The sequence below is a fragment of the Anopheles stephensi genome, chromosome 3 (genome assembly GCF_013141755.1).
Source record: "Anopheles stephensi strain Indian chromosome 3, UCI_ANSTEP_V1.0, whole genome shotgun sequence".
NCBI lineage: Eukaryota > Metazoa > Arthropoda > Insecta > Diptera > Culicidae > Anopheles > Anopheles stephensi.
Window position 1 is genome coordinate 73,635,169 of NC_050203.1, and position 26,436 is coordinate 73,661,604.

Consider the following 26,436-nt stretch of genomic DNA (forward strand, 5'->3'; position numbering starts at 1 on the left):
GTAAAATCCGGTTTTGTTGAAATCGGCAAACCAGATGACGATTGCACGTGCAATTCATCCACTGCCGATGAACGGCCGAAGCGTTCATCCATCCAACGCAGTCGCGTTCATTTAACGCCACCCGGACCCGGTTCGGGTGTTTATGTTCATCGTCTCGCAAAACCCCTCAATCGGGAACGGTTCTCGAGCGGATGGTGGCCCTTTCACTGCGGCGACCGTATTCAATCGCGTGCGGAGTGTCGTCTCGTTGCAAGCTTGGTGCAATAGGAAGTGGGCGAAGCAGAAACCACAACAACAACAACAAAAAAACACACTCATACGGAAGCGCAGCAACACGCGATCGTGTCCAGTCGATTTTCTAATCAAAAGTGTCACGGGCAAAGAGAGCTGGGTGAAATAAGCGAGCGAGGGCAAGGGGACCGGGTCAAAGGTTAGGTGGTGGAAAGTGTAGTCTCGGGTGTGCGGGTGGTATACATTGATTGATCGAATAAAATTCAACCGATTCCGGCAAGAGGGGGTGGGTTCGAGCGCGATCATCACAAATCGGCCGGCTCTAAAGTGAAGCGTCCGGGTGCTTCAAGGCTTCAAGCGTTTGAAGATTGATGGTGAGCAAAATTACCTCACTGTCGAGTTCCAGGCGCGTCTCGAAACGATAATTCAATTTATTTCGACAAGTGTGGGTCGGTCCGGTGCGGTCTGGTTCCAGTCGCTTAGCTAGTCTAGGCTGGCCTTTGGAGTGACGAGTGATAGTTCGTGCCGTGATGCTCGTTCACTAATTAACGCGAGTGCTGGGTGCATCTTGGCAGTGTGCTGTGTCTTGAGTGTCGTGCCAGTGTCTGAGGTGGGGTCCTCCGGTTATTGAACCACGCGTCAGTCGTGCCAAAATTTGAAGTGAAACAAATCCATCGATCGGGTGACACAATCGGTTTGAGTAGGAAGTGGTGTCTACAATTCCTTCGTGTGTGTGTGTGTGTGCGTGCTTGTGTCCCTTACAGCAAAGGTTTTACCGAGTAGGACGATTCGATAATCGAATATAATCCAATTAACCGGGAGCCACGTTTTCCAAAGCGTTCGCTATAATTCTATGAGTGTGAGGTTTTTTCTCTCTCTCTTGTGTGTTATGGCAACCAAGTTGATCCTGTAACGTGTCTGTGGTTCCAAAAAGTTTTTCGCAAGTGCAAAACAAAACAAACAACCATGCAGTGAAGGCTTTACCACCGCCCAATTACACCACCACCAGCCAAGTGAGATCAGTGAGTCAGTGAAACAACGGCCTACGTCTGGATTATAGCAGCCCGTTGTGTGCCTGCAGTGTGAACCGAGCAGCGACAATGATTACTCCCCGGATTACCATGACTCGGATGCACTTTGGATTCAATTTCCTGCTTCTTATTGCTGGTGAGTGTTTGCCGAGGAGCTGCGTCGCGAAGATCGTACCGTCGTGGGTCACACAAATGGTCGCGAGTGTTCCAAACCACACGCCAAAGTCATCGTCCCTCCAACAGGCTAATTGGATTGCTTCGGCTCCGGAAATGTTCCATCCAGTGTTATGTGGCATATGGTGTTGTCGCGTGGTGCCCTTTCGAGAGCTCGTCGTGGAAGGAATACCAGAAGCTGAACAAAACAACAGCCGGATAAGCAGATGTTGCGAGCTCCTGTTTTAAAACTAAACTTTGCCCGCGAATCGCTCAAGGTCACTGTGGTATTATGGTGCTATAAAAAAAACGGAACCGGAACGCACTAATCGCATTGCCGCGTATCGAAAGTAGTGACAGGAAGATGAATGGAACTGTCGAGACACGCGACAACATATGGTCGCGTTGGTCGCGATTTTTCCACCTTTGCGAGGGAGCAAAACTGTCACGAAATTGTCACGCACGACGCTCCAGTCTATGGAGTGCGAGTGTGTTTGCGGTCATGGCCATGGCACGCGATTCTTTGTGCGAAACAGACACCATCGCGATTTGGTGATTGCACCAAGCCACCCCATGGATGGAATTTTATGTTCTATTCTTGGTGCAGTGTGTGTGTGTGTGCGCACTTTTCGGTGTCGTGGTGCACCGTTCTAGATGATCATAGCGTGTAACAAAGGCAGACGCACCCTTGCGCCGTTGCAGCTGGCACTGGAACGGAAACACTTCTTTATGATGCATCATCGGTGTACACCCTTTCGCACTTTTTGGGTGGCAATCATTCCTCATGCTTTTTTTACTGCGATTCAAATGATCGTCGCATTGCTTTTATTTGCCTTGGAAGAGGTTTCGCAGCTGTTTTGTTCTTCAGACCGCAAGCCAAGTTAAGAGAGTGGATGCTTGGGGCTCGATTTCAAACAGAATTTTATTAAAATTAAATTACAAGCAATGTTCTGCCTTCTAAGAATTGAATTTATCTAGAAATCTGTTGTATGAATTAGGTAGAATTAATTCTTGGAAAATATTTTACCTTTCCAAGTTGATAAATCATTCTTAGTGAAATTTCACCGGTTACGAATACAAATCAAATCTCTAGGATTCTTTTCCTGTTAACTGAACATGGTTCCTATTCGGTTTCTATTCGGATGTTGCATAGAAACCAGTTAAGAATAGGTTTGTTTAGATCAACCTTTGTCAATATCGTGTCTTAAGTTTACTTGCTCACGTCATTAACAACATCAAAAAAGGCTAAAACTGTAAGTCAAGAGACCTCTCCCTGTAGTAAAACCATAAAAGAAGGGATCGATCATTAAAATGAATAAGATTTATAAAGAACCGTGATACCTGATACTGTTTTACTTTCACAAAACACAAAAAAGGACAATCACTCACCAACAAAGTTTTTCTCATAAGATGGGAAGGCTGCTGTAAGCCCTCGGAAAAAAAATCTCGTGGCAAATCCAGTTTAATAATTATCCCCGTTCTGAAAAGGCGTGTCATACAGATGGTTATTAGTTTTTATACATTATATGAAATAGAATGTTGAAGAAACCAATGAAGCATCAAAACGTCATTAGTAATAATTACCGATATATCATCAGTTTTTTTTCCAAAGAACGACGTTGTCATCTTGCTCAATCTTCAGAACATGTTATATTACAACAGGACAAGGTTTTAAATAATATAATAAAACATCTGCATCATTTCGCATGTTAATTCGATTGTTGCAACTGGATAGTGGAATATTGCAATCATACAATGGAATAATGTCTAATCAGTTTTGGAAAACTTTGAAACTTGGCTGTGGAACTTTGTAATCACAACAACATTTCCAACATTTCCTTCAAATTTACGTGTTGAACCCATCCGAACGTTAACGTTAAAGCGTGGTGACGTAAACCATCCATCTAATGACGTTTTTATTTTTTACTGTTTGGCAGTGTTGGATCAAACACTTTTCAGCAAATTCTAATTTCAAAAATCCATTGTCGCATTGCAAATTTCTACTGTCTCTATGCATCTGCATGGAGAGCTTCGGTGGCAGAGGCGACAAAAGCGCTGACACGGCAAGACCGGGGTTCAAATCCCATCCGGACCGCCTGCCCGTACGCAGGGCTTGACTACTTTGCTACTGTCTTGCTAAAATCAAGTCACAGAGGGCTAGAAATGGAAGGCTTTCGAAGTTGTAGTTAGAAAAAAAGAGGAAGAATAAGTATGCATCATTAGATGTTTGACAACCTTTCCGCAAGGAGGCTGCAATACATCATTACCCATTTGAAGCATTTCCTGAGGCGATTCTAAAGTTCCATCGCATGATTCGAAACTGTGTAGTTCTTATATCTCTCTTTCTGTCTCTCTCTCTCTCTTTCTGTCTCTCTCCCTCCCACCCTCCCTCTCTCTCGCCTTCTTATAATAAATTCCATTAAATAAATTATTTTAAAAGCATTTAATATCGATTCTTTTTACGACAACCTGGAGTTTACTTCCAGTTATACAAAGCTAGAAGTCATCAGGGATCAAAGGCCGGTAGCTAGAAAAATAACTGATAAACAATAATGTGATTGTGATTCGTGTGTGTGTGTGACTGTGCGTGATGCGATTGGTGCAATTGTTTACTATAGAGCTCTCATCAGATTGTGCAGAAGGTTTCGATCAACTGCAAGAAAGAACGTTTTCCAAGTAAATCTACTTCATAGCACATACATTCCATAACTCTTCGAACCGTGTATTGCGTCAGCAGCAATTCTTTTATGTACAGTATCAGCTTCTAAGGAATCGGAGCAGGCAAAATCACTGTACGCTAAGAGCTGCGCACTCGCTTCACTTAATCTAAACATTTGATTACGGACGGGTTTCGTGTTATTGCATTGAGCTTCGCGGAATACATCCAACCGGCATACATTTGCTTGATGCGCACGAGACGACGGGTGGTTCCAATCGGGTGTTCCGCGAAATCGTACCGTCTTGCTACGGTATGATTGATAACCCTTCGGGTTTAAAAATATCTCATATAATTGTTTGCTATAAAAAAAAGGTTGCTATAAAAATATCTTTCTCCAAAATACAATCAACAAGCAATAAGAGAGTTAAACGAAGCGATACATCGTTTAAATATATCCTTCAACCCCACGAACGTTTGCCTGCATGCACGATAAGGCATCTACGGAAGCGGAAATTGATTAACAACCTCAAATAATTCACCCGATCATTCAATGCCGATCCAGCGACCCCATTCCACGTGCAAAAATGTTTCTAGTTTTTCCTTCTGCCAACCCATCACTCATGATTGATAACGGCCTATTTCCGTACCGGTAGAACCGGTAGGAGTATGCTCCCTGCATCGAGTCGGGATTGTGATGAAACGACATCCTTCATGTGTCGTACCGAAGCTTAGACGCTCCCGGTAGAGTGGAGCGAAGAGAAAGAGAAAATGACGCACACGTCCTTCAATCGTAGATTACACCTTTTTTTTACGCATCATCCCCGAATCTTTCGACTCGTTGTGTATTTTTCCCTTTTTCTAACAGTTTTTCCACAGTGCTGCAACAATTTTCGATACTAAGCGATCCTAACGACCGCACTTTGTCGCTTTGTGTGGTACATTTAAATTCCAGCCTCGGCACGGTTTTATCTCCGTTTGTCTCGGTCGGACTGGTGGCCCACATTTATCCCATGATTTACAGCCATTAGAATCAAACCGACCCACCGACTCATTGCTGATTCATGGCCAGTCCAAACGGGCTCCTGCAGAAATGCATGATTCGGGAATGAATTTTTAATACGCCCAAGCCCCTTGTTCTACAAGCGCTTGGCGCGGGTTCGACATAAATTTTGCCTCGTCCGTTGCTTTCCGTGCCATGTATGGTTTGGGATGAATTATAAGAGTCGGTGAGTGTGTGTGTTGGGCCACAAAAAAGGGATCCTCTATCCTGGGAAGTGAATGTTTTTCTCTCCCTCTCTCACACCCAGCTCCTACCGCAAAATCCTCGATCAACTCCGCTATTGCTTAAATCCGGAAATTAATGTGTGCACGATAGTTACAGCTAAACGGTTCCTGCACTTCGGTTCCTGTTTAATATGTACCGGGTGAGGGCAGCTGAGCTGTCAGCTTATGCAAGGTCCTTTCTCCCCAGTGCATTCTTCACAAGAATCTCTGTATGTGTGAGTGTTTGTTGAGCAGTGTATGTATCCATTAGAGAAACATTTATCTTGCTACTATCAATCCCAATTACCCTTTCAGCCAGAAACTCTAACTCTACTCTACGAACTGCTGCTGGAAAGCTTGCCTTTTCACATACACTTCCCCAACTCACTTATGACCTACCTCAACACACACTTGCCACACACAAAAAGGGCATCCGGAACGAGAGCGCTCGGTCAGCCTTGGAACGAGTGTGAGAGAGAGAGAAAAAAACGGACAAACACATAAAACTAAACGATTATTTATTCATCACCAGTCCAGTTCAGGATTTTGGGCCAAAAACTTCCGGCTTACGATACTAAAACGCGGTAGCCAAAATGACCAACCTCCTCGCCCTCCCCCCCTTTTACCACCCTGTAACCGATGCAATGCAAACGGCGATAAAACTTTCGACCACGACCGCCCGGTCCACGTTCTCGCCTGGTCTCGTTCGGTATGAAAGCCACACTGTAAACACGACAGGCACAATTCCCAAATTTGGTCACATTTATTCTGGTTTAGTTCTGGTTGAGTTTAACAGCAAAAAAAAAGAAGCATCACTAGTTCTGAAGCGACTGGAAAACATTGACCACCGGAGTAGCAGCCAGCCAGATTTTTCCACCAGCTCCGGTGACCGGCGAGCGTTAGATCAAAAGAATTGGGGTTTTGTTGTGTAAATACATCACTTTTCTTTGCCGGTGATTTCGGGAGTGACCAGAAGACGACAAACGATAGATGGATAGAGAGAGAGAGGGGAACGCCTGTCGAGACAGGACAGTTAAATATTTAAAACCATCCCCACCCATGCAATGGAGCAGAATCGGAATTAATCAAAAAAGTTTTTCTCACAGTTCCTGGTCAGTTTTTTTCTGTTTGCGTGCAGAAAAAAGCTTCAAAACAGATGGAAAATAAATTTAAGAATCGTGAGATTCGTGGGAGAAAAAACAGGAAAAACTTTACCATTTGGAACGCCGACATCAACCGGCGTGCACTGTGAGAAAGTGCAGTCCGAAGTGTCGAACCGAGCGCTATTCCATACTATCCCCACACCGGTGATAAATAGTGGTTGCAAGCCGGTCCGAAGCTGCCAAAAACAGTGCCGCAGTACTGTGCTGCGAGCAGCAAAAAAAAGCTCCTATTTCCACGACGAAAAACAGCTGATTAAATTGTGCCATATTGAGGGCGGGATGAGACAGACCGGGCACTTATGCACCATATTTGTGCTGTTTCCGAACGCTCTTCGATGGTTTGTTGGATAAATACAAGTTCCAATAAATAAGCTCATTTCGGGCACTCGATAAAAGAGTGAAGTTTTTCCTCGCGCTCAAGTAAGCTGGAAAGTAAGGTACGATAACCTCGCAACGAACTAAGCTCAGCTCAGCAGCAGAAATTTAGTAAGCTCAGCAGCAGAAATTTCGCCGAAAGAAAATTATCTTAAAAAATACTGCTTGAAAAGAAAAACAGAAAATGAAATGAAAAACCATCCGGCTCCGCACCCAAATATTCACCTTTTCCCCTCCCATGGGTCAACACGAACCGAGGGCCAAAAGTTCTGTAATATGTGCTTGTGAAAGATTATGAGAAACTTTGCATTTTTTCCGTTCTTTTTCTCCCATTTTCTTCGCGTCCACGTACGTCGCTTTACCTGGTAGACTCTCTTGTGAGTGTTTTTCTCGTTCCATCCCTAATGGATGGACGAGGTGAAAAGTTTACGTGCCCCCCCGCATAAAGCCTCTGTCCAATTACATCGCCGAATGGCGGTAGTTTGGAAGAATTTATTAAAAATTTCCAACTATTTCCAACACGGCCAACCACCTGAGCGGGCCTACCTCAACGTTCGAGTTTCAGCATTCGAGAACATACGGAACACTCCACCGCTTTCTTGAACGATCCATTTGACAGCCGTGCGGGTGGAAAACGCGTACGTTGAGAACGGCGCGCCGTAAAGTATGCAAAACCCATAACAAAACAACTTTCACATTGTTCCAATCGCTCGAGCGGATGCGGTGAAAGATCCTTTTGATGATCGAATGTGTGTGTGTGTGTGTGTGTATGTGTGTGAGCTGCATCTGAAGAGCTCATCATCTCAAATTGCATGCTATCGAGGGAAAGTGTGAGAGAAAGAGCGAGAGTGCGACTGTCGAAGACTGTTCCTCGGGATACGTCAATCACAGTGAAATGTTTTAACATTCCTTCAGGCGATGGATACTAGATCTTCACGCAGTATTCCTCCATGAAACTGCTATCAGTCCCCATGATAGAATGCGTCAAAGTTTCCACATTTTCCAACTCCCCCTCCCTCAGGGTGGTGAAGTTCATTGAATGGAATGATTATTATTGTGACAATGTGCAGTGAACCGTACGGCGAGTCATCGATGAGCGGTACGGGCATAATATGCAGTGCTACAAACATACTGATTACTGTGGTAATTATCCTGGTGGGGATTGTCGCGGACTGAGGACATTCTAATCGGGATGTATTGCGGATTTTCTCGCTTAGCTCTGCAAACCCTTTGCTGACAAGCTGCTTTCCACGCACAAGCTCTGAGCTCCCGCTGAAGCACACCAAGCGTAGATGCAAATGTGTCCTCCGGAAGCACGAAACCTTGAACGAGAAGTTCTTGCTCCTTCATCCTTCCATCCATACCTAGCTCCGGAACATCAAAAGAACGCCCTGTCTATGTATAGATGCCCCCCCCCCCCCCTCCCGGACAGCTCCACAGAAGCAGGCCAACTTTGATTACATCCATCGCTAATCAAAGCAAGCTGTCACTTGTGTGTCGACTGGTTCAGCAAAACCGCCGTGGCGCACACGCAAGGACGCTACGTCGTCGCCGTATGCAAACTACTTCTGAACAAATCCGAAAATTGAATCTCATCCCTCTAGTTCGCCTTCATGCTGTAGCCTTCACCGGCAGGCACCGACACGACTTGGTGATAACAAGTCAATCTTCATTCCGTACCGTGTGCTCCGTAATGCGTTCATTCCTAACCTTTCCGTGTGGTTCATGTTGCAAGTAATCGTCTCCCGTTCGCGGCACGACATTCTCGACAGTTTCTGTTCTGGCGAACTGTTTCTGGTCGAATTACGACCGTAAGGAGTGAATAAGCAGTTTCTGTGACACACCGCAGCAGCACTATTTCTGTTGGATTGAGCTCCACCGAGCGGGGACCTCCACCGAAACCACATATCTACTTTCAAAGCTGCCTCCGGAGCGTTCTATTTCCACTCATCCCACACACACACACACACAGGTCCCGGTCGATCTACTTTTCATGATCTTGCACACATTTATCAAAAAACTGACAGCGAGCGGGTGATAAATCGGAACGAAACTTATGCGGGTTTTTGCTCGAGTGGTCGCCTCGAAACAGCTTCATTTTTACGCCTCGTCAGCTTAACACCACACGCACACACACACAGCCACACAGACTTTTAGCGCCCTATTCACCCAAAGCCTTGATTGATTGCAACCATCATGAGGGGCGAGCTTTAAAGGGCGTGCAATCGTAACGTCGTCTACCTTTTCCTCCCAAGGAATCGGGGTTTTCTTTCGGAAACGGTCTACTTCATTTCCGGGGTTCACATCAGTGAAAGCTTGGCACTGTAAAGGGTCACCACACTGGGAAGGATAAATTTACAACACGGTTCTAGGCAGTTATTAATTTCCCTACAACATGACGCTAACAAATAGTTGCGATCTCGTACACGTTCGGTTTGGTCGAAGATCACCCAGAAGGCATTCTCGTACGAGCTAGCTAAGCAAGCATGTCCTGCAGATTGCATACCGCAAGGCGCTACATGTTCTAAGAGCTTAATAAAGCCTGCTAGGCCCCTTTTTGGTAGGTTTCTTCACACACACACACACACACACACACAACAAGGTGAATTGGTTGGCACGGTCATTTCCTTGCCGCTCGCCTAATGTGCCTCGTAATGGCCCCTCATTCTTTGGCCCATCCAAAGGGCAACCGTTACGTTGCGATGTATGCAATTGCACTGTTTCGTAACAACATCCTTCCCTCCTTGCCAAACACAATCGTTCCGATCCGTTCCACCGGTGCCGCAAATAAATCCCATGCTTCTTAAGGAATCGAAAAGGCGTTCGCCATCGTCTTCGTGCCCTCTTTACGGGCTTCACCATTCACGCAGTGGTCAGTGCGGTTGAATGTAATTTATAGATCGTCTGTTCCTATCATGTTCGGTGTGTGTGCGAGAGATGGTGCTGGAGAGATACACATTTACAGGAATTTTCGCTGTACGTTCAACCACAGTAGTCCATTATACCACATTATGCCCTGTTTTCACCACTAACACACGCCGTTCGGAAGCCGTTAAACAATTAATTACGATTCGTTGTTTTGCTGGCTGCTATCCATAAATTCAAACCCACAGCAACACAGTTCCCAGTTCGATTTGAAAGTGGTGTTCAAAAAGCACTGTTGTGCGGAAGTGCAAGCAGATGATGATGACGATGATTTTAAATTAAATCAATCCTACATTACACAAAAGCTCTTCGGCGCGATAACGTCAGATAAGTCGTTGCAAGCTCAACAATCATAAGCTGGAATAGAAGCGAACCAATTTTCAAAACCCAACCCAACTTTTCACTTTGTGCTTCTGATCCCATTGATAACGGTAGGTCACGAACGGTAGCCCGTATAATCGTTTACTGTTTATCCATTGTGATTGGCCAAATCCGCAATACATACACAATCAATACAAATTAAATCTGATTCGATTTTCCATTATATTTGCATGGAATACGCCACAATGTTTAGTTAAACAAATACATATATTAATACGCGCTTATATTATAGCCCCCGTCGTGGTTTTTCCACCTCCATCCCGTTCTTTTTTGTGGGGGAGGGGCAGTTGTGTGTCAGGCACCACCACAATCACAATGCCCTAGGATTATTTAATGTGGTACGCCTTTCAATTGCGACACCACCGATACCAATGCGCACCACAATCATATTTACACAGTATCCATTTCGGCCATCATGATGATGATGATCACTTGAACCGTTCGAACCGACTCGAACAATCGAACCACTGATTGTTGATTATTATCGGGTGATTATTTGTGCTTCGTGTTGATGAGTGTTTTCCCATTACGGTCGCAGTGGGACGGTGTTTGCTGAATTAAGAGGAAGAAAATCCTAATGAATCCGTTTTGTTTCATTTTAATGTTTGCATTTAAATTTATTCTCCTTTTTTGTTCCTTTTTAATCAAACACAAGAGACAAGCTTGGTTCAGTTTATTTAACTTGCAATTTCTAAAGAAAACAAGCTTTATTTATAGATTAATTTTAACCATAAGCTTCATGTTATGCGGATTGCATACTTTATGGCGCTTGGAGTATTTTTTTTTCTCGCTTCTCTATTTTTTGATTATTTTTTTTTTTTTTTTTTTTTTTGATTAGTCAAACGAATCTGGACGGGAATCGATGCTTGTCTCTTGGTGTTACCAACAGGTTCCGCTGGTACAAAGCCACTGAGCCACTTCAAGAAGTGTATCATGGGCTACTTATGCTTTGGGCGCTTCAACCGTTTCGCGTCTAGGGCCGTCGTCTGCAATTCCAATACCCAAACAGGCCTAGATAACACATCATTGCATTCTCTTTCTATGTGGAATACCTTAAACAATTTTACGTGCTAGGTCGTCCGATGTCATTCTGATGACGTGTCCAGTCCATTAGAGCCTGACGAATCTGATTTAAGATACGACTGTCGAAAATTCGGTTTTTTGCAGACTAACTTGTCTTGGAGACGTAGACAATCTCTTATATATTCTGTACAGCCACAGCTTCTGTCATAGCGACCGGTGTTTTGAGTAATTGGTCGGCAACCAAAACCTTTGTATTCAACATCTATACTGTTGTCATTGCTGATTTTTGGCCGATGATAATTGTAGTTCTGGATTATTTCAATGGTGTGACCTCCTAACTAAACGTCATCTCTGCGTAAATCAGTTTAATTGTAAAGTTATTAGTTTCTTGAAAAATAGTGAATAGTTTTATTTGATAGTTTTTGTCCCGTTTATCTACAACACAAACTTTTGGGAAGGATGCTCGATTTACTATAAAGCTACTGTTTCACAGGAGAGCCTCAAACAAATGATGCCAGTGTGTACACTGTAGACCAACATCTTGTTTAATTCATAGCAGATGGTCTTTAAAGAGTCCACCTCGGAGCTTCAGATGTTATGAACATCAACATCAGTACAATGACAAAGCATTTTCGCAATATTATTATTATCATCGGTATTGTGCTATCCAGATTGCATACCTGTAGGCGTAGTCTATCAAAGCTGCTTTAAAAACACATTTCACCTCTTAGCACCTTATTTGTCACTCTTCATCAGATGCCTGTCGACTTAGGTTGTGCGTCATTAACACAAGTCCCACCGGGGACCTGCCGTAGAACGCGCGCTAACCCCAAAGGTCATCCGGCTGCAGGCGTTTAGTTTAGAAAGAACTGAGGCGGGCGAAAATGTCATTCCACAGAAAAACGGTACAACCCACACACACACATAAACTCCCCGACGGCAAATTAATCTCTCTCACTGTCTTTCGTACCAAAAAGAAAAAAACATTCACCCATAACCGACTACAGTTGGTCGCCCAGTAATTGACACAATTAATCGGGTGAGCAGCGGGCACGATGGCCAGAGATGATTCATGTGCTTGGGGACAGACGTTTCTAAGTACGGTTAAACAAGCTTCTGCCTGAATCACCCAATGTGACTCAAAATTTATTGGACTCCGGTTGTTGGTATTTTATAATAAATCCTGTTTTTCTTTGCCCCCCCCCCCCCACATCTCCATCTCTTATCCCATCCAGCAGCATCCTCCATTAATGGCAATCAACAAATCTCCAAGCGGACGGCGGCCCCGGTAGCCGAAACGCTGCGGCTAGCACCGGAGGAAGAGATGGCCCACTTCGTCGACCAGTCGCGCATGGTCACCTGCAGCCACACGAACCAGGAAGTGAAGCTAAAGTGGCGAAATCCGAAAAATGTCGTCATTAGCGAAACCAAGGGCCGCGTGCACATCGAAGACAAGGGTGATTCGCTGTCGCTGATATTCGAAGCGATCGCCCGAACCGACCAGGGCAACTGGACGTGCGAGGTGGACGTGGACGGGACGACCACAGCAACCGACGGTCGGGTGACCGTTCCGGCGCAGCGAAAATCCTTTAAAATGATCGTTTACGGTAAGGGATAAGAAAAATGACCCCGTGAAGGATAACGGCGTGTGTGTAACGATGTTCCGGCACGCTCTCTCTCTATCTCACTCCTTGTTTTTTTTTCTTTTGCTGTTGCACTCCCACAGAACCCATTTCCTTCCGGGATACAAGCACGGTGCAAACGGCCGTCGAAGATAAGGACGCAACCATCCGCTGCGAGGTAAAGGGACATCCGGAACCGTCCGTATCCTGGTACTTTAACGGGCAACCTCTGTTCTGTAAGTTCAGCGCTACATTTCACTCTTCATTGCCATTTCACCCTCATACCTCATCAACGCAAAGCGCTGCCGGATGAAGCATTGTGCCACTGTGTATCCAACGAAACGATTTTTATGCTCGCTTTTTTTTTTGCTCCCCATCTCTACCCACACCGAAAGCTTTCAAAGTTCTCGCTCACCTGATCGCTCACCTTGCGGAGTGTAGGATGGCGTGCAGAGTGTGGCAGAATTTATGTCTCCTCATTGCTTCGGTAGCATGATGGCCATCTTTTACACCGTCTACTTGTCATTGGCACCCTTGAACCGAGAGCTACCGAGACCCCCGAGCGAGCGAGAGCACGACAATGATTATGGTGAAGAAGCATGCATTGTTTCGTTTGCTGATGGCACAACGACGAACGATGTCTTGTACCATATTGCACGCGCTGCGCCATCGTACGCGTTGACGGGGCAACGATTTTAAAAGCTTTTGCCCCATGATGGGGCGGGCATTTTTTTCCCCCCTGTTAGGCTACGTGCACTTCCCGAGTGCCGATTTCCCAGCATTACCAAGTGCAAAAAAAAACACTGCCATCATCGACGTGGAACAGATTTCTTAACAGCAAATGATTCATAAAAGGGATTTTATCCCAACAAGTTCTCTTCTATGCCATGGCAATTGAAATTGAATGCTGTGTAAAAGTGAGTGCATCAGGCACGGCACACACAACAGCCACACAATGCACGGGCGCCTGGGATGGGACACAACAGCAGCAGCAGCAGCAGCAAAACGGGGGTTCCCATTGATAGAAGCTTTTTGTCAGCGCTTTGTGGTGGTTTTCATAGTTTTCTTTTCAATTTAGAAAAGAGGTGTGCGGGTGTGTATGTGAGCTATTGTGGGCACTCTTTTTATCGATTGTTTTATGCGTTTGAAAAGAGCTTAGAAAGGAGGAGGGAGATGGACTTTTTATGTAAATAAATAGAACACGTGAGTATGGTTCAAATAAATCGTACAGAATCGGTTCTGCTCAGATTGCGTTTCCCCCTAAATGTATGCAATCGTCAGTGAATGTACGCATTGCACTTTTTTTAATAAAATAAATCTATAAAACATTGCCATATTCCTGATTCTGAATAACTTAACCACAGATTGAAGAGTATTGCAAATATATTTTAAATTTAAGATATTTACTATTTAGAATATGTAATTTGTGTGATAAGTTTGGTCTAAAGATGGAACGTTTTATTGTAATAGATTGCATATTCTAACTACGCTAGTTCAACTAGACTGAATTTGATTAATTCACGCCTAAATGTATGCAATTTTGACGTGTGTTATTTATGTCATCATTCCTAGTATTTTAAAATGAAATTCAGACGAGTATTGTACCCTTTTTTTGTATTTTATCAACTTTTTTGACCTACTTAAAAAATAAGCTATGCATCTTGTTGCCTGACAAAGTTCTAAAAAACTCTGCGCATTAATTTTAAACCATCTTATAGTATAAAAACTCTAAAACAGAGATTTTCGACTGAGTTGGTAATGAAGAAATGGTTTGATGAGTTTGGAGCAAAACTAAATTGCGAAAAAATAACAAAATTGCACATTTTCTGTCCAAATTTTGTCATGGTTACACATCATAAAATTGTCAAAAGTAATAGTTAATAATAATAGTACTAGTCGAAGTAAAAAATTGGAAAAAATTAGCTATAGGAGTTAAATAAAATCACGACAATATATTTAACATAGAAAAAAGAACACGAAAAAACGTTTAAATAGCGGCAAAACAAGTAAAGCATCAATTTCAATTGTATACGCCTGAATTTATGCAATTTAACATCATCATACTAATTTTCCATTTCTTTATGGTTGATTTCGGAAAAAAGGATACAAAATTGCTCAATGTTGCTACATTGTCTATTTGAATTCATTTTAAGAAACTTTTTCTTCTACCTACCACACACTACCAATGGCTACATACACACCCCATAACAATGCACGGCAACTGCTGTTAAGGAATTTAAATGAATGCTCCAAACTTTTCGCGCACACGCTTGAAACTCGAAGCAATAGCTGCTTGTTTAGATATCCTCGCCTGATAATGATGCAACCCGGTGAAACAACAACACTCGGCTAACTACTTAAGCAAGCAAGCCAACCTTCCCGGGCGTGTGTTTGTGCGCGTTCGCTTATTCGAAAAGGCTACAGTTTCCATCACCGAAAAACCAATCCAGAAGCTCCCTACCTACAAAAGCCGCGGAATATCGCGCAGGAAGTCAGCAAACCGCAACTGTTTCTTTGCCCACAAGCACACCGTACCGTGGCTGCTAAACAACTTTTCACTGCCAACAACAACAGCAACTTACCAACGCGGCCAACTATCTCGCGCCGGGCTCGCTTTTAGAGCTCGAAAGACTGGATCTTGGGGCAAGGAAACGATAAACCACATAAATCGCATCACGAGTCAACCGGGCGTTCCACCCCTCCGGGCGCTGGAAGCGTCAGAAGTTGTGCCTCAAATTAATTGTTACAGCGCGAGCGAAACTGCTGCCCGCTACCCAATCCCGGCCATCGTTCACCAGAGCGGAACAGTGGAGCGATAAATAAAACATACAAACAAAATACTCCATCCGATAAGAAGCGGAGGGAAGGAGCACAAAGAAGCGCCACTTGCCGGGAAGAAACTAGAACTAGAACCACCCACACGCCCGGAAGAAAAACTTCCACGCTTCAATGGCTTTCGGCTACCAGCGGGCTTTTGCACATTTAATATAGCAAAAACAAAAAGTCATCCCGCAGCGTGCCTCCGTCGTCCGCCGCAACTTCCCGCGAGAAGTGATTCCTGTCGAGATTCCGCTTTTTACCCGTAACGCGGAACCACTTCGGTGCCGGTTTCGGATGTACGGTTTTTGCTACTGTTATTGCCGGGGTGGTAGCAAGTAACGAAGAAAAAACTCATTAGTCTCGATGACGTTTGCATTGGTGAAGGTGAGAAACGAAAAGCTAATTACAGCAGTTGCGCTTGACGAACAAAAGTGTAAACATCGGGCACAAACACCGGGCGTCTCCATTCCGGGAGGGGCAAAAACATCTCACCGAAGTCGCCATTGGAGAAACAAAACAAAAAAAGGCTTCAATAAAGTCACTTTCCGCAATCGCATTTCCGATTGCATAGTTTTAGGCGCTTTTCTGCTTCGAGGTTAAATTATGCGCCTCGAAGGCATGCAATACGCATGACATTAAATTACGATATTGGAAGCCAATTGTTCATTTTCAGCTTGTTTGTCCCCGTTTCGGACGAAAAGGATAACCGCATAATGCAAATTCACATTCACACCTTTCAATGTCGCCTTGACATTGCTATCGATCGCTATCGAAACTCAAGCCCAGCTCACACACACACACTCACCATCCGCTCATTAGCATATAATTTGAATGCTAACAACAATTTGATTGTTCCGGACCCTCCGGAGAGAGATCTTTATTTAAATTCGCTTCACTTTGCACCCTGTTAACACAAACACAGTTTCGAACAATGGACGCTACAGCAAGCTGGCCGACGGAATGTCCATCAAGAAGGTGGTCCAGAACGATAGTGGCGAGTACACGTGCAAAGCGTTCCAGATCTCGGCCACCGGTAGCAGCTTCGAGGAGAAGACGATTCGGCTCAACATCAAACGTACGTGCGCATGGTTGAAGCACGGTAGAGAACCCTTGGTTCGATTCAAAGAAATTCCTCGTTTCTTTTCTCAATTCCAGATAAACCGTACCTACCGGCCTGGAAACCATCCGTAACGGACGCGTACGGGTATGTTGGTGGTGTGGTTAATCTTACGTGTGAGGCGACGGCCGAACCGCCAGCCAACTTTAGCTGGTCGGCCAACAATAAAAAGCTCACCCCGAAAAGCCACATCATCTACAACGGGCGCCATGTGTCGATGCTGCAGGTAACGCGCGTGCTGGCTGAGCAAAAACCTAAGACATCATGGCAGGAATGCTTTACCATTTTCCACTTTCCTGCAACCGTTTCCAGATCATGATAAAAACCAGCAGCATATTCGGCAAGTACAAGTGTGAGGCCAAAAACGAGCTCGGCACCGTTACGCAGGAGATCCACCTGAAGGAGGGCACCAAACCCGATCCGCCGAGTCTGGTGAGTAGTGGCTGTTTGGCCACCATTGGCCCAAACACACATTGCAACGTGACGTGACATTTTCTTTTCACTCCCGGTTCTGGGCTACCGTATGCGGGCGTACAGTTTCAGCTACGCGGTGTCAACTCGGACACGCTCGACATCGACGTCGGTGCGACCAAATCCCATGACATTCCGCCCGATCCGACCACCGTCATCGGGTACCGGTTCGAGCTGATGCCCACGGACGAATACTTAAAGTCCCGCTCGTGGGACCGGGCGAGCCGACGTGACTTCGACGTGGCCGACGGTGCAACGTATCTGCTGGTACAGCTCATACCCGACACCAAGTACCTCATCCGGGTGGCGGCCCGTAACGCGGCCGGCCTCAGCGACTGGACCGAGGTGAAGGAATTCTCGACCCATCCGCTGCAGCCGCACGGTACGAGTGGGTCCAGCGGTCCGATGGCGCACGCGAAACCTACCGACGTGTGCTTCAAGTTCGTTTGGTTCTTGGCCGTGGCGCTCCCGGCGGCCCTATCCATCACGCATCACCGATTCGTCGACCTAGCGAAGGCTCGATTCTAGGTCACCGGCATCCGGTTCCCCCACGCTCCTACCGTTCCCCATCCCCAAAAGCAAAAAGAAGCGAACGAAATAGATAAATCCTAAATAGGTTCTAAAAGTGAAGCATATGGCGTGGACACATCTCGCGATACTCGTGGCGCGGGCCCCCGGGCGGGAAATTAAACAAGGTAGGAGAAATTGGCAAGCACTCACACGAACGGTAAGAGAAACTTCCGCGCCAGTTTCGTAATGGCCGGTGACATGCCAGCAAAACAACACGCAGCGCTACCGATGCGAATGATCGATCGGTACGTCGAGGGGAAATGATGAGAAAAGTTTTTTTAGTGTCACTTTACGGAAATTAGACTCGTTTGTTTGGTGCCTCGTGGTGACGGTCGTACTACTTCCATGATGAAGTCTGCGAACTTGTGAAAATCGTTCGTAGAAGAAACTCTGGACGAATGCATCGCCCAAGGATAAAATAGGAATTGAGAGAAAAGGCGTATGTGTGGGTCTCTACAACAGCGCAGCATCATCATCGTCACGAGAATCGCATTCCATATTGGCACACACACGCACGTACAGGTACACTTCATACACTTTGACGAGGCGGGCTTTGTGTAAAGCGGGCAAAACAAGCTGTTGAAAAGGTCATAAAAAGGAACAGGCGGTTTTTTTATTGTGTCTGTGCAAGTTTCTATGGCTAGTGGCACTTTGGTGTGCGAATAGTTTGCATTGATTTGATTTTCTACGAAAAAAGCACATTCGAAACGCCTTAAAGTATGCAATACATAAGTGCAGGGTTTGTGCAATAGAGTTTAACATACTGTGGTTCACATTGGTTTCATTTTAGACGATCTCAAGGTCAACAGCTTTAGACTCTTACTTGAACACATGAATTTAGTTTACGCATTTTTTATTTTGATGATCCTTACTTAAACTGCTTACTTGAAACTTCCATTATTATTTTTGAAGAACGGCCTGGCCTGTATTGCTTAAAACTAAATTACAAAAATTAATACTCAATTCACGATGGTGTGGAGACATTTCCTTTTCCAAACCGTGAAAGGGCACCTTATCCCGAGTAAGCAACTTCAACTATTGATCTGGTTTATTTGAGATTTGTAATGGATAAAAGCATTGCGATTTACATAACCCTGTACTACGCCTAAAGTCCTGCAATTTGCATAAAAACACTAGTCTTGTTATGATTTTTTCCTTTTCTCAATGCTTACTAGATTGCTTCAGCAAAGCGGTCTCCTGGGACAACATAAAACACACTACCGTGCACTGAACAACACCAAACCACACCATACAAACACACCCATACATCCTAAATAGCCAAAGAAACCGATCCCTTAGTAGATTAGCGATATTGAAAAGGCAATCTTCCGTATGTTTTTATGTGTACATTTTGAATAGCGAAAGCACTGTGCGACGACACCCTGCAGAGAGGAGTATGTGCAGACGGGGAAAAACTGATCGTGTATGTGTGTGAGTGCGTGTATGTAAGCGAAACGTTACTAGAAGAATTGAGCTCCTAGCTAGAAGAAAGATAGTTATGGCCTGTTGTGTTTTTGATATCTGTTGTTTATAAACCGAACAAGAAAAGACGTTCAAATTTCTCAACCCCTTCAACGAGCTATTATAAACGAGCTAAACGGAGTACAGCGTCAACAGTGAACACTAACCGCCGTTGAAAGCGGGCAAAACGCCCGCAAAATAACATTAAACTCGCTATATTATTGCAAACGGTCACATCCCTCGTCTCCCTTGCTGACCTGGTCCTCTGGCCCATCTTGGTAAAGAGAAGAGCGAAGAGGAATAAAAATCAGGCAGGTTGGGGATAGCTTTAACTCCAGCTTTACTCAATTATCCTTCAAAATGTGATTCGTTTATTAAATTCTTGACCCTCTTCTGTGTTTTTTATTCCCTCTTTTATTTGGGGCCCAATTTTCTTCCACCGGAATCAACTCATTAGAGGACAACGTGCTGCAGGCTGAGCTCAAGATTTTTTGGCAGCGGATAAGCGTTGTTTGAACAGAGAGAAAGAGAGCGACGAAGACCGGTTCGAAACTATCGCGACACATATAATCCCTACAGACACTAGCGCACCGGGTTTGTTGTTACCTGATGACGAGGGAAGCAGACTTGAGCGTAAAGTAAGTTTCCTGACAATCAGGTTTAGCTTCTTGCTAAAGTTCTCCGCAAGAAATGCCGCGGCAAGTATCTAATCCTTCGACCGTCTTTCAATGCCGCCTTGTTGCAATTCGTTGCAGTGCAGTCCGATTGCAGTTGGTGAACGCGAAGCAAGCACACAGTGACTGGGCGCAATCTGTGCAGCACCAACCGAGAGTACTTTGCAGATGCAATTAACTAGATAAAAAAAAGAGGTTTCAATTCATACCGCGCCACGGTTTTGGGAGTGGAACGGTGTGTGTGTGGAGCGCTTTATTTTTGCTTCCCATGTTTCTATGTCGCCCCAAATGTTTCTGTTCCTTCCCGGACAGTCGAATTTTGCACTTCGTTGACACATTTCCATCTTTGGTGTGTTGTTTTGCCGAGCACGCCTTCAAAGTCGAGTTTAATTTTCCCAAAACCCACTTTGGTGATGAATAAATTTAAAAAGTCTAACACGAAAACGGAACGAGGAAACAGCAAAAATCCGCCTGATCTGCATTCATGTTCTGCGCTCGCTATTCCCTTATCAAAGAAGAAACCTCGCTCATAAACAACGGCTCGCTGTTATCATTGGATGGCACGGTTAGGGATAGTTTTGTAGTTTTAAAAAAAGTAAGCAGCATGGCGATGAATGTTTCAAGGAGAACGATGCACACCTGCACACGTCCTGGGTGATTTTTTTGTTTTGTTTGGCCACCACCATCAAACCATCATATGGAGATTGATGTTGGTAGCTTTTTTTTTGGGGTGTTTTTTATGTAGATTTTCAGTTTTTTCCCCCACTCTAAATAACAACCAAACGACATCAAACGACTTCTAGGAAACGAATCCTAGAATCGAGTGAGTGTGTGTGTGTGTGCGTCTTTTCCCTTGTCGCCCAACAGCATACAAGCAACGCTCCTGTCGTTCATTCAATGCATGCAAAACGAACCTGAAAAAAACGAAGGAACAGCACATGAAAACGAGAATAAATCATTCAAAATTCATTGTGACTCTTTAAAAACAGAAACGAGCATCGCGAGGGAAATTGGGAAACAAACTCCCCCTGAGCGAAATGGACACGAAATGGAACGAAAATAGTAAATTCATACGAAGCGGCCAGCCAACCAGCCACACATTTATTTACTCGCCCCAGTAATTTTTGCTAACAGAAAAAGTGCATTTCGCCCTGGTGCTGCCGAATAACAACAAAAAAAACCCCTCCCGAAAGCCCTTTTGCTCCCTTTAACCTGCCAGTGATATAATAATTGCATTTCACTTATTAAATAAACCCAATTTTGTTCTGCCCGGTTTCTTGTGCTTGCTATAAAAAAGCGGCAGGAAATTCCAAATTATAAATTGATCAGAAGGGTGTGTTGTTATTTCACTTTCCCCTTTTCTCTTCTTGTTACCCAGCTTAAGTGCATCAGTATTTTTTAAAAATGGGCTATTGTTTAAACAGAGCGCGCGTTCCGAACGAGCAACGCGTCATCGGGCAAGATCGCGCAACGCTTCGTACGCTGACACGCGCGTTCATAAAGTTTAAATTAAAATTTTCTTTCCATAATTTTCATCCCCCTTTTTTGCTCCCTTTTTCCCTTCTCTGGCACCCTTAAAGTGAGCTCGGGAAAAATGCATCACGAAATGACAAACTTTCGTTGAATCGGTTGTCGCTTGCAGCAGGTCGTTTGCACGTCATCGGCGTTCACGATGAGCAACGAAAGCTCTCTCGACGCATAACCCTGCCACTGATAAGATAATTTGCATTATCATGTTAAGCATCGCAACGGCCATCTTCTTGGATGGGGAGTGGTTTTTTTACCTCATTCCAACCCACGAAGATTAAAGTTCAAAGTGAGCTCGACCGGCATGACCATCGTGCGAGATGCGATGATGATCGTTGCTATCATCATCATAATTTATTATATTCCTTTCGGGTCGGGTGATCTGTTTGTGATCTTGTGATGATGGTCTCCCGTCTTGGAGTGGGGTAGAAAATTTAAATTAAATCCTTCAGCAAAAGAAACAGCTGCCAGATAGAAAGCCGGCGATTCCGGACCGACCAAACAACCCAAAAACGAGCCGACAAACCATACGGTGCTGCGCTGGGTAAACTTACGACCTTCGTTTGTATGATTTGCCTTTCGCTTTTTCTGTATTTTCCATACCCATCGGTTGTGTGCTTTTCGTTTTAGCAAATAAAAATAAAAATGGGCAGTACAAAATTGAATATCGCGATTAAAAACCATTTCCAACTAACCACACAATCCCTCGGAGGGTGTGTGAGAGAAAGCCGCTCCCAGAACGCCGCTTAAAATCGGTCTCTGCTCCAACAGATCCAATTGATTTGACCAACAACAACCGACCAGACGCTGGCTCGACCAGACCGAGCAGAATATTGAACAGCAAACGAATTGGAAATGGCTTGCAACGGAAGCCGGAAAAAGCAACAACCACACCGAGCGGCCCAGTTTCCGCTTTGGTGAATCGTTATGTTTTTGTGTGTATTTTTATCTTATTTCGGTGTTGTTTTCCTCTCTCCCTCTGTTTTCCCATTATTTTTTTGTTCTGATTGAACACCCGACCCGGTTGGCCGGTATCTAAAGCGAAAGGATGTTATAGTTGCGAATAATAGCATGTAGCGTATGCACGGGAACCAAACGAAACGAGTGGCTATTAATTTATTTATCATTTTGCTTTATTTTACCAGGTACAACCGAGCCCGTCGGGTGGCGCTGTTGGCAGGCTTATTAAAAATTCTTAACAACAAGCGTAACAAGCAAAATCTGCTTAAGTTTGAGTGTGGTGTTGCAAAAAAACAAAGGTGTTGCATAAAGCGATTTTCACTTTTAATACGCCTGACAGTATGCAATTTGTAAAAAGATTTTTTTTAGAGCCTTGAAAATCCACTCTATCTCACTCTATTTCGTTGCAACCCGTTTCAATGAGTTTTATCTTCAAATCGCCTTAAATTATGCATTTTTTCGAACAAAGAGCCTCAAGTATTACCAATCAAAAAAAAATTGTAACAGAAATCAAAATATTAATGTTTCATTAAAAAAACATTTAAGAACGATCTTCTTGATTTAACATCACCTTGATGTATTCATATGAGAACGGCTTGAAAATAATGCAATTCTTATAATTTTTGCCTTGAATTACCATGTCATCTTACGCAATTTATTTCTAAAGGTATGCAACTATTTTTGGTTATAGGCTCCTAAATGTATGCAATTTTGAAACTCTTCTCTGTTGCCAGCGCCTACTTTCTTGGTTTAAAGATTTAATTCTGATGCATTCTGATTACTAAGAAAGAGCTTTCAAATGTTAACAAGCCAGAATGTATGCAATTATTTTATGGAAAAGCGTTTTACGTTAATAAAATGAAAACTCCCTGCCAGTTTTCATTTCTTTATTTTGGGTACTTTTTTATCTCATTGTTCATTTATTCCTTTTTTATCGTGAAAACCCACAAGGTGAAATACCAACAAACAAACGAGGCGAACCATATGCATCCGTTCGCATACATAAACAACGCCGTGCAACCGTCGTTTCGTTTCCGGTTTTCGATGGGAGGTCAGGTTCTTTGCTTCCCATCGCTTTCCACCTCTCTCACAATCGCCATACGAATGATTTATTCATTACGATCGAGCCTCCCAAACCGTGCGGGGCTATCAACATCCTCGTACGCCCGTGTGTGTTTTGTCTCATTTTTTCATATGGTTTTCCTTTCAAATAATTACGTTTTTCACGCGCTGTACACAGAAATGCAAACACAGAAAAACCTTCCCCTTCGGGTTTTGTGCCTGTACGTGGATGTATGTTTTGTGAGTGTGTTTTTGTGTGTACAAGATCAGTCTTTAAATACTCTACGCTGTGAATAATTAGTGCCATAGTCGAAATGATTATCGTGTAAGCTCCGTTTTGCTTCCATTACTGGTCTTGGCTGGATGTTTTGGCGAATCCGTTAAACGTGTGAGCTGTATGTATAAGGCCGTGTGTTTCCAACAAATGAATGTATGTATAGGTGTATGTAAATTTGAATCTAAAGTATATTGAACGATTTTGCAATTCCAATGGTTGCGTTTTCCTTTCCGTACTGATGAACCATTTTGATTGAGTATTCAGAAAAAAAGTATTCAATTAGAATGATAATTTGGTGCTACGAATCGAGCTGTATTTGAAATCGACTAGTAAAGAGCTTCGCCTACGCCTATGCATTTCTGAAAAGGTGCTTTTCGTTTTTTAATTAGTTGTGAATAAAACGAATAGCCTCTTAAATCACCCCTTATTCACAAATCAGATTGAAACAATCACTTCATTTAATCGTAAAGGACATCGATCATCGACTCTGTCAGGCTGGATAAAATAATTTAGCTGCACTAGGGGTCTCAAGGGTTATTTTTTGCTCCCATTTCCTATTGCTTTAATCCGATTTCGGTATCATTATCTTTTCGCTGCACCCTAGTACTCCAACCGGCTGCTACTGCTACTATCGTGGATGGTTAATTATGAGTAAATAAAATTTGGATTAAATCAACCATAACTCATCGAACGATGGCCGGACAGGGCTGCCACTGTGAGCGGCTAGTAGGGAATTGAATTGAACCGGTATAAGTAGACGGAGCGAAAGAGAGAGGTCAAATGAATGAAGCGAACATACAAAAAAAAGGTTTTCAATTACTGTGGAATGATCTTTCCACCGGCAACCACCCTTCGGTCCCATCAAAACAGGCACGCAAGAGTTAATTTAATTATTCATCCTCAAACGAACGCTCCCTCTCCAACACAGGATCAATACTATGGCAATTTTGTTGTCGGTGGTGATCGTGGTGGTTGGTGTATGAATCGAGAGCAAAATAAAACGTAAAAAAGACAAAACAAAAAAAGGGTGGTCGGACTACCACCCCACAGTTCCCACAGCGAGTCGGTGCTTGTTAATTGCTAGTAATTAAAATTATTATCACCAACAATATGACGCCAGCGCTCGAGGAGGTACCCATTAAACCAAAACTCCTCCCCCCCCTCCCCTTTGTCACTATGGCTGTCCCCCTGTGTTCCCCATCATCAATGCAACAAATTATGAAACAATCAAAAGCGTAAGGGATTGAAGCAATCAGTGGGTGTGCTACTTGTTTGATTGATTGTGACAAAGATATCGTCAATCTGTTGCCCGATGTCGAAGCCCCAGATTATGAGCGTAGAGATGGCCAATTATGAGTTGAGTATTTTTTATCATTTGTGCCAATTTCACATTACTAGTACGAAAAAAAAACTGATAAAAAGATAACAAACACCACAACAAAATAGAACTCGAAACAGCATTTAGAGGATACAAATCACACACACACACACACACACACACACACACACTCACTAACTTGTCCTTCTCCCGGTAATCATCATAACAGTAGTGGTAAACGAAAAAAAAACAAGTGAAAAAACGACAGAAATAAAAAACAAAACTATGTTATAAGATGTAAAACGAATTAAAGAGAAAAACAAACACAACTAAATCAACAAGACTTATCGAGAAGAGAAAAAAGAAGGAAAAATGGCGATAACTAAACGAGAAAAAAGAAAACAAAAAACTTAGAATTTGTAAAAATGAAGAAAAACAAGATGGACAAAACGACAAAAACCAAACAAATGAATGAGGCGAGTCGGAGAAGCTAAACCCGTCATTGAAAAATAATAATCACCACACACACACACATACGAAAGTGAAAGTTGTAAACCGTAAGGTAAAAACAAGAGAAAGTGAGAAAAAAGGGGAGCCGAAAAATCAACTAGCGATTAAAGTAAATGAAACGTAAATAAAAAAGAAACAAATTAAACGGAACGAGAACAGTGGACGAGCGAAGTAATAAATTCAACCAAACAAAACAAGACTACCAAACCAACAGCACTTGCTTGTTGATTGTCTTTTGTGATTCTGTCAACTGTTGAATGCAACGACGGCGTTTATATATGAGCGTCGCGCGCACCAACTCAACTCCTATCCGAAAGAGAAGGGGACAACAGCAAAAACTGCTCTGAACTTGCTAAATGTGAACTACTTTACAGGAACGCCTTCGTGAGGGCGAGCGTGCACCCGTTTACCTGACGCGATTGCAGCTGATCGCGAAGGTTCTTCGCAGTTCGACCTTGCACTTGAACGATCTGTACGCTTGCAGAATTCGTCGCTGGGTAAGCTGAATTCGGATCAGCGCACAAGCAATTTCGGACGCTGGACACCGCTGTAGAGTGAATACAAATCAACCCATCAATCACGACGTGGCGTACATAGCAAACCGGGCGACGTCAATGGTGTCGATCGCGATTACACCATCAAACCCCCACACTCGGAATCGGAAATCGTTCTAGAATCGTAAGCTAAGGCAACAGCAAACCGTGACTAATTTTAATACCGAAATGAAGCCATTTTTATTAGACTGTTTGTTGTTTCACTCGTTTGCTTGCTGTGGCTGGGCGCATGGAGGGCACTTCTGGTGCTGTGGTCCTCACAGGCCGCATCCGGTTCGGAGATCTCGTC

General features: G+C 43.8%; 1 protein-coding gene across 3 annotated transcripts; it reads left to right on the top strand.

Moving 5' to 3' along the window:
- Nucleotides 1-276: 276 nt before the first annotated feature.
- Nucleotides 277-25,807, top strand: LOC118510693 (neural cell adhesion molecule 2-like). 3 transcript variants are annotated; one of them, XR_004906054.1, is made up of 8 exons: nt 277-1,398; nt 12,440-12,811; nt 12,931-13,062; nt 16,569-16,721; nt 16,802-16,989; nt 17,076-17,195; nt 17,301-17,929; nt 22,612-25,807. XR_004906054.1 is itself a non-coding variant. In XM_036052867.1 (7 exons), exons 1-7 carry the CDS (start codon nt 1,332-1,334, stop codon nt 17,760-17,762), a joined length of 1,494 nt encoding a protein of 497 aa, XP_035908760.1. In that variant the 5' UTR covers nt 277-1,331; the 3' UTR covers nt 17,763-25,807. The 3 variants fall into 3 exon arrangements, 2 of the variants coding, with proteins under 2 accessions (XP_035908760.1, XP_035908761.1); XM_036052867.1 differs by having other exon boundaries at nt 17,301-25,807; XM_036052868.1 differs by having other exon boundaries at nt 12,443-12,811; nt 17,301-25,807.
- The last annotated feature ends 629 nt before the right edge of the window (nt 25,808-26,436 follow it).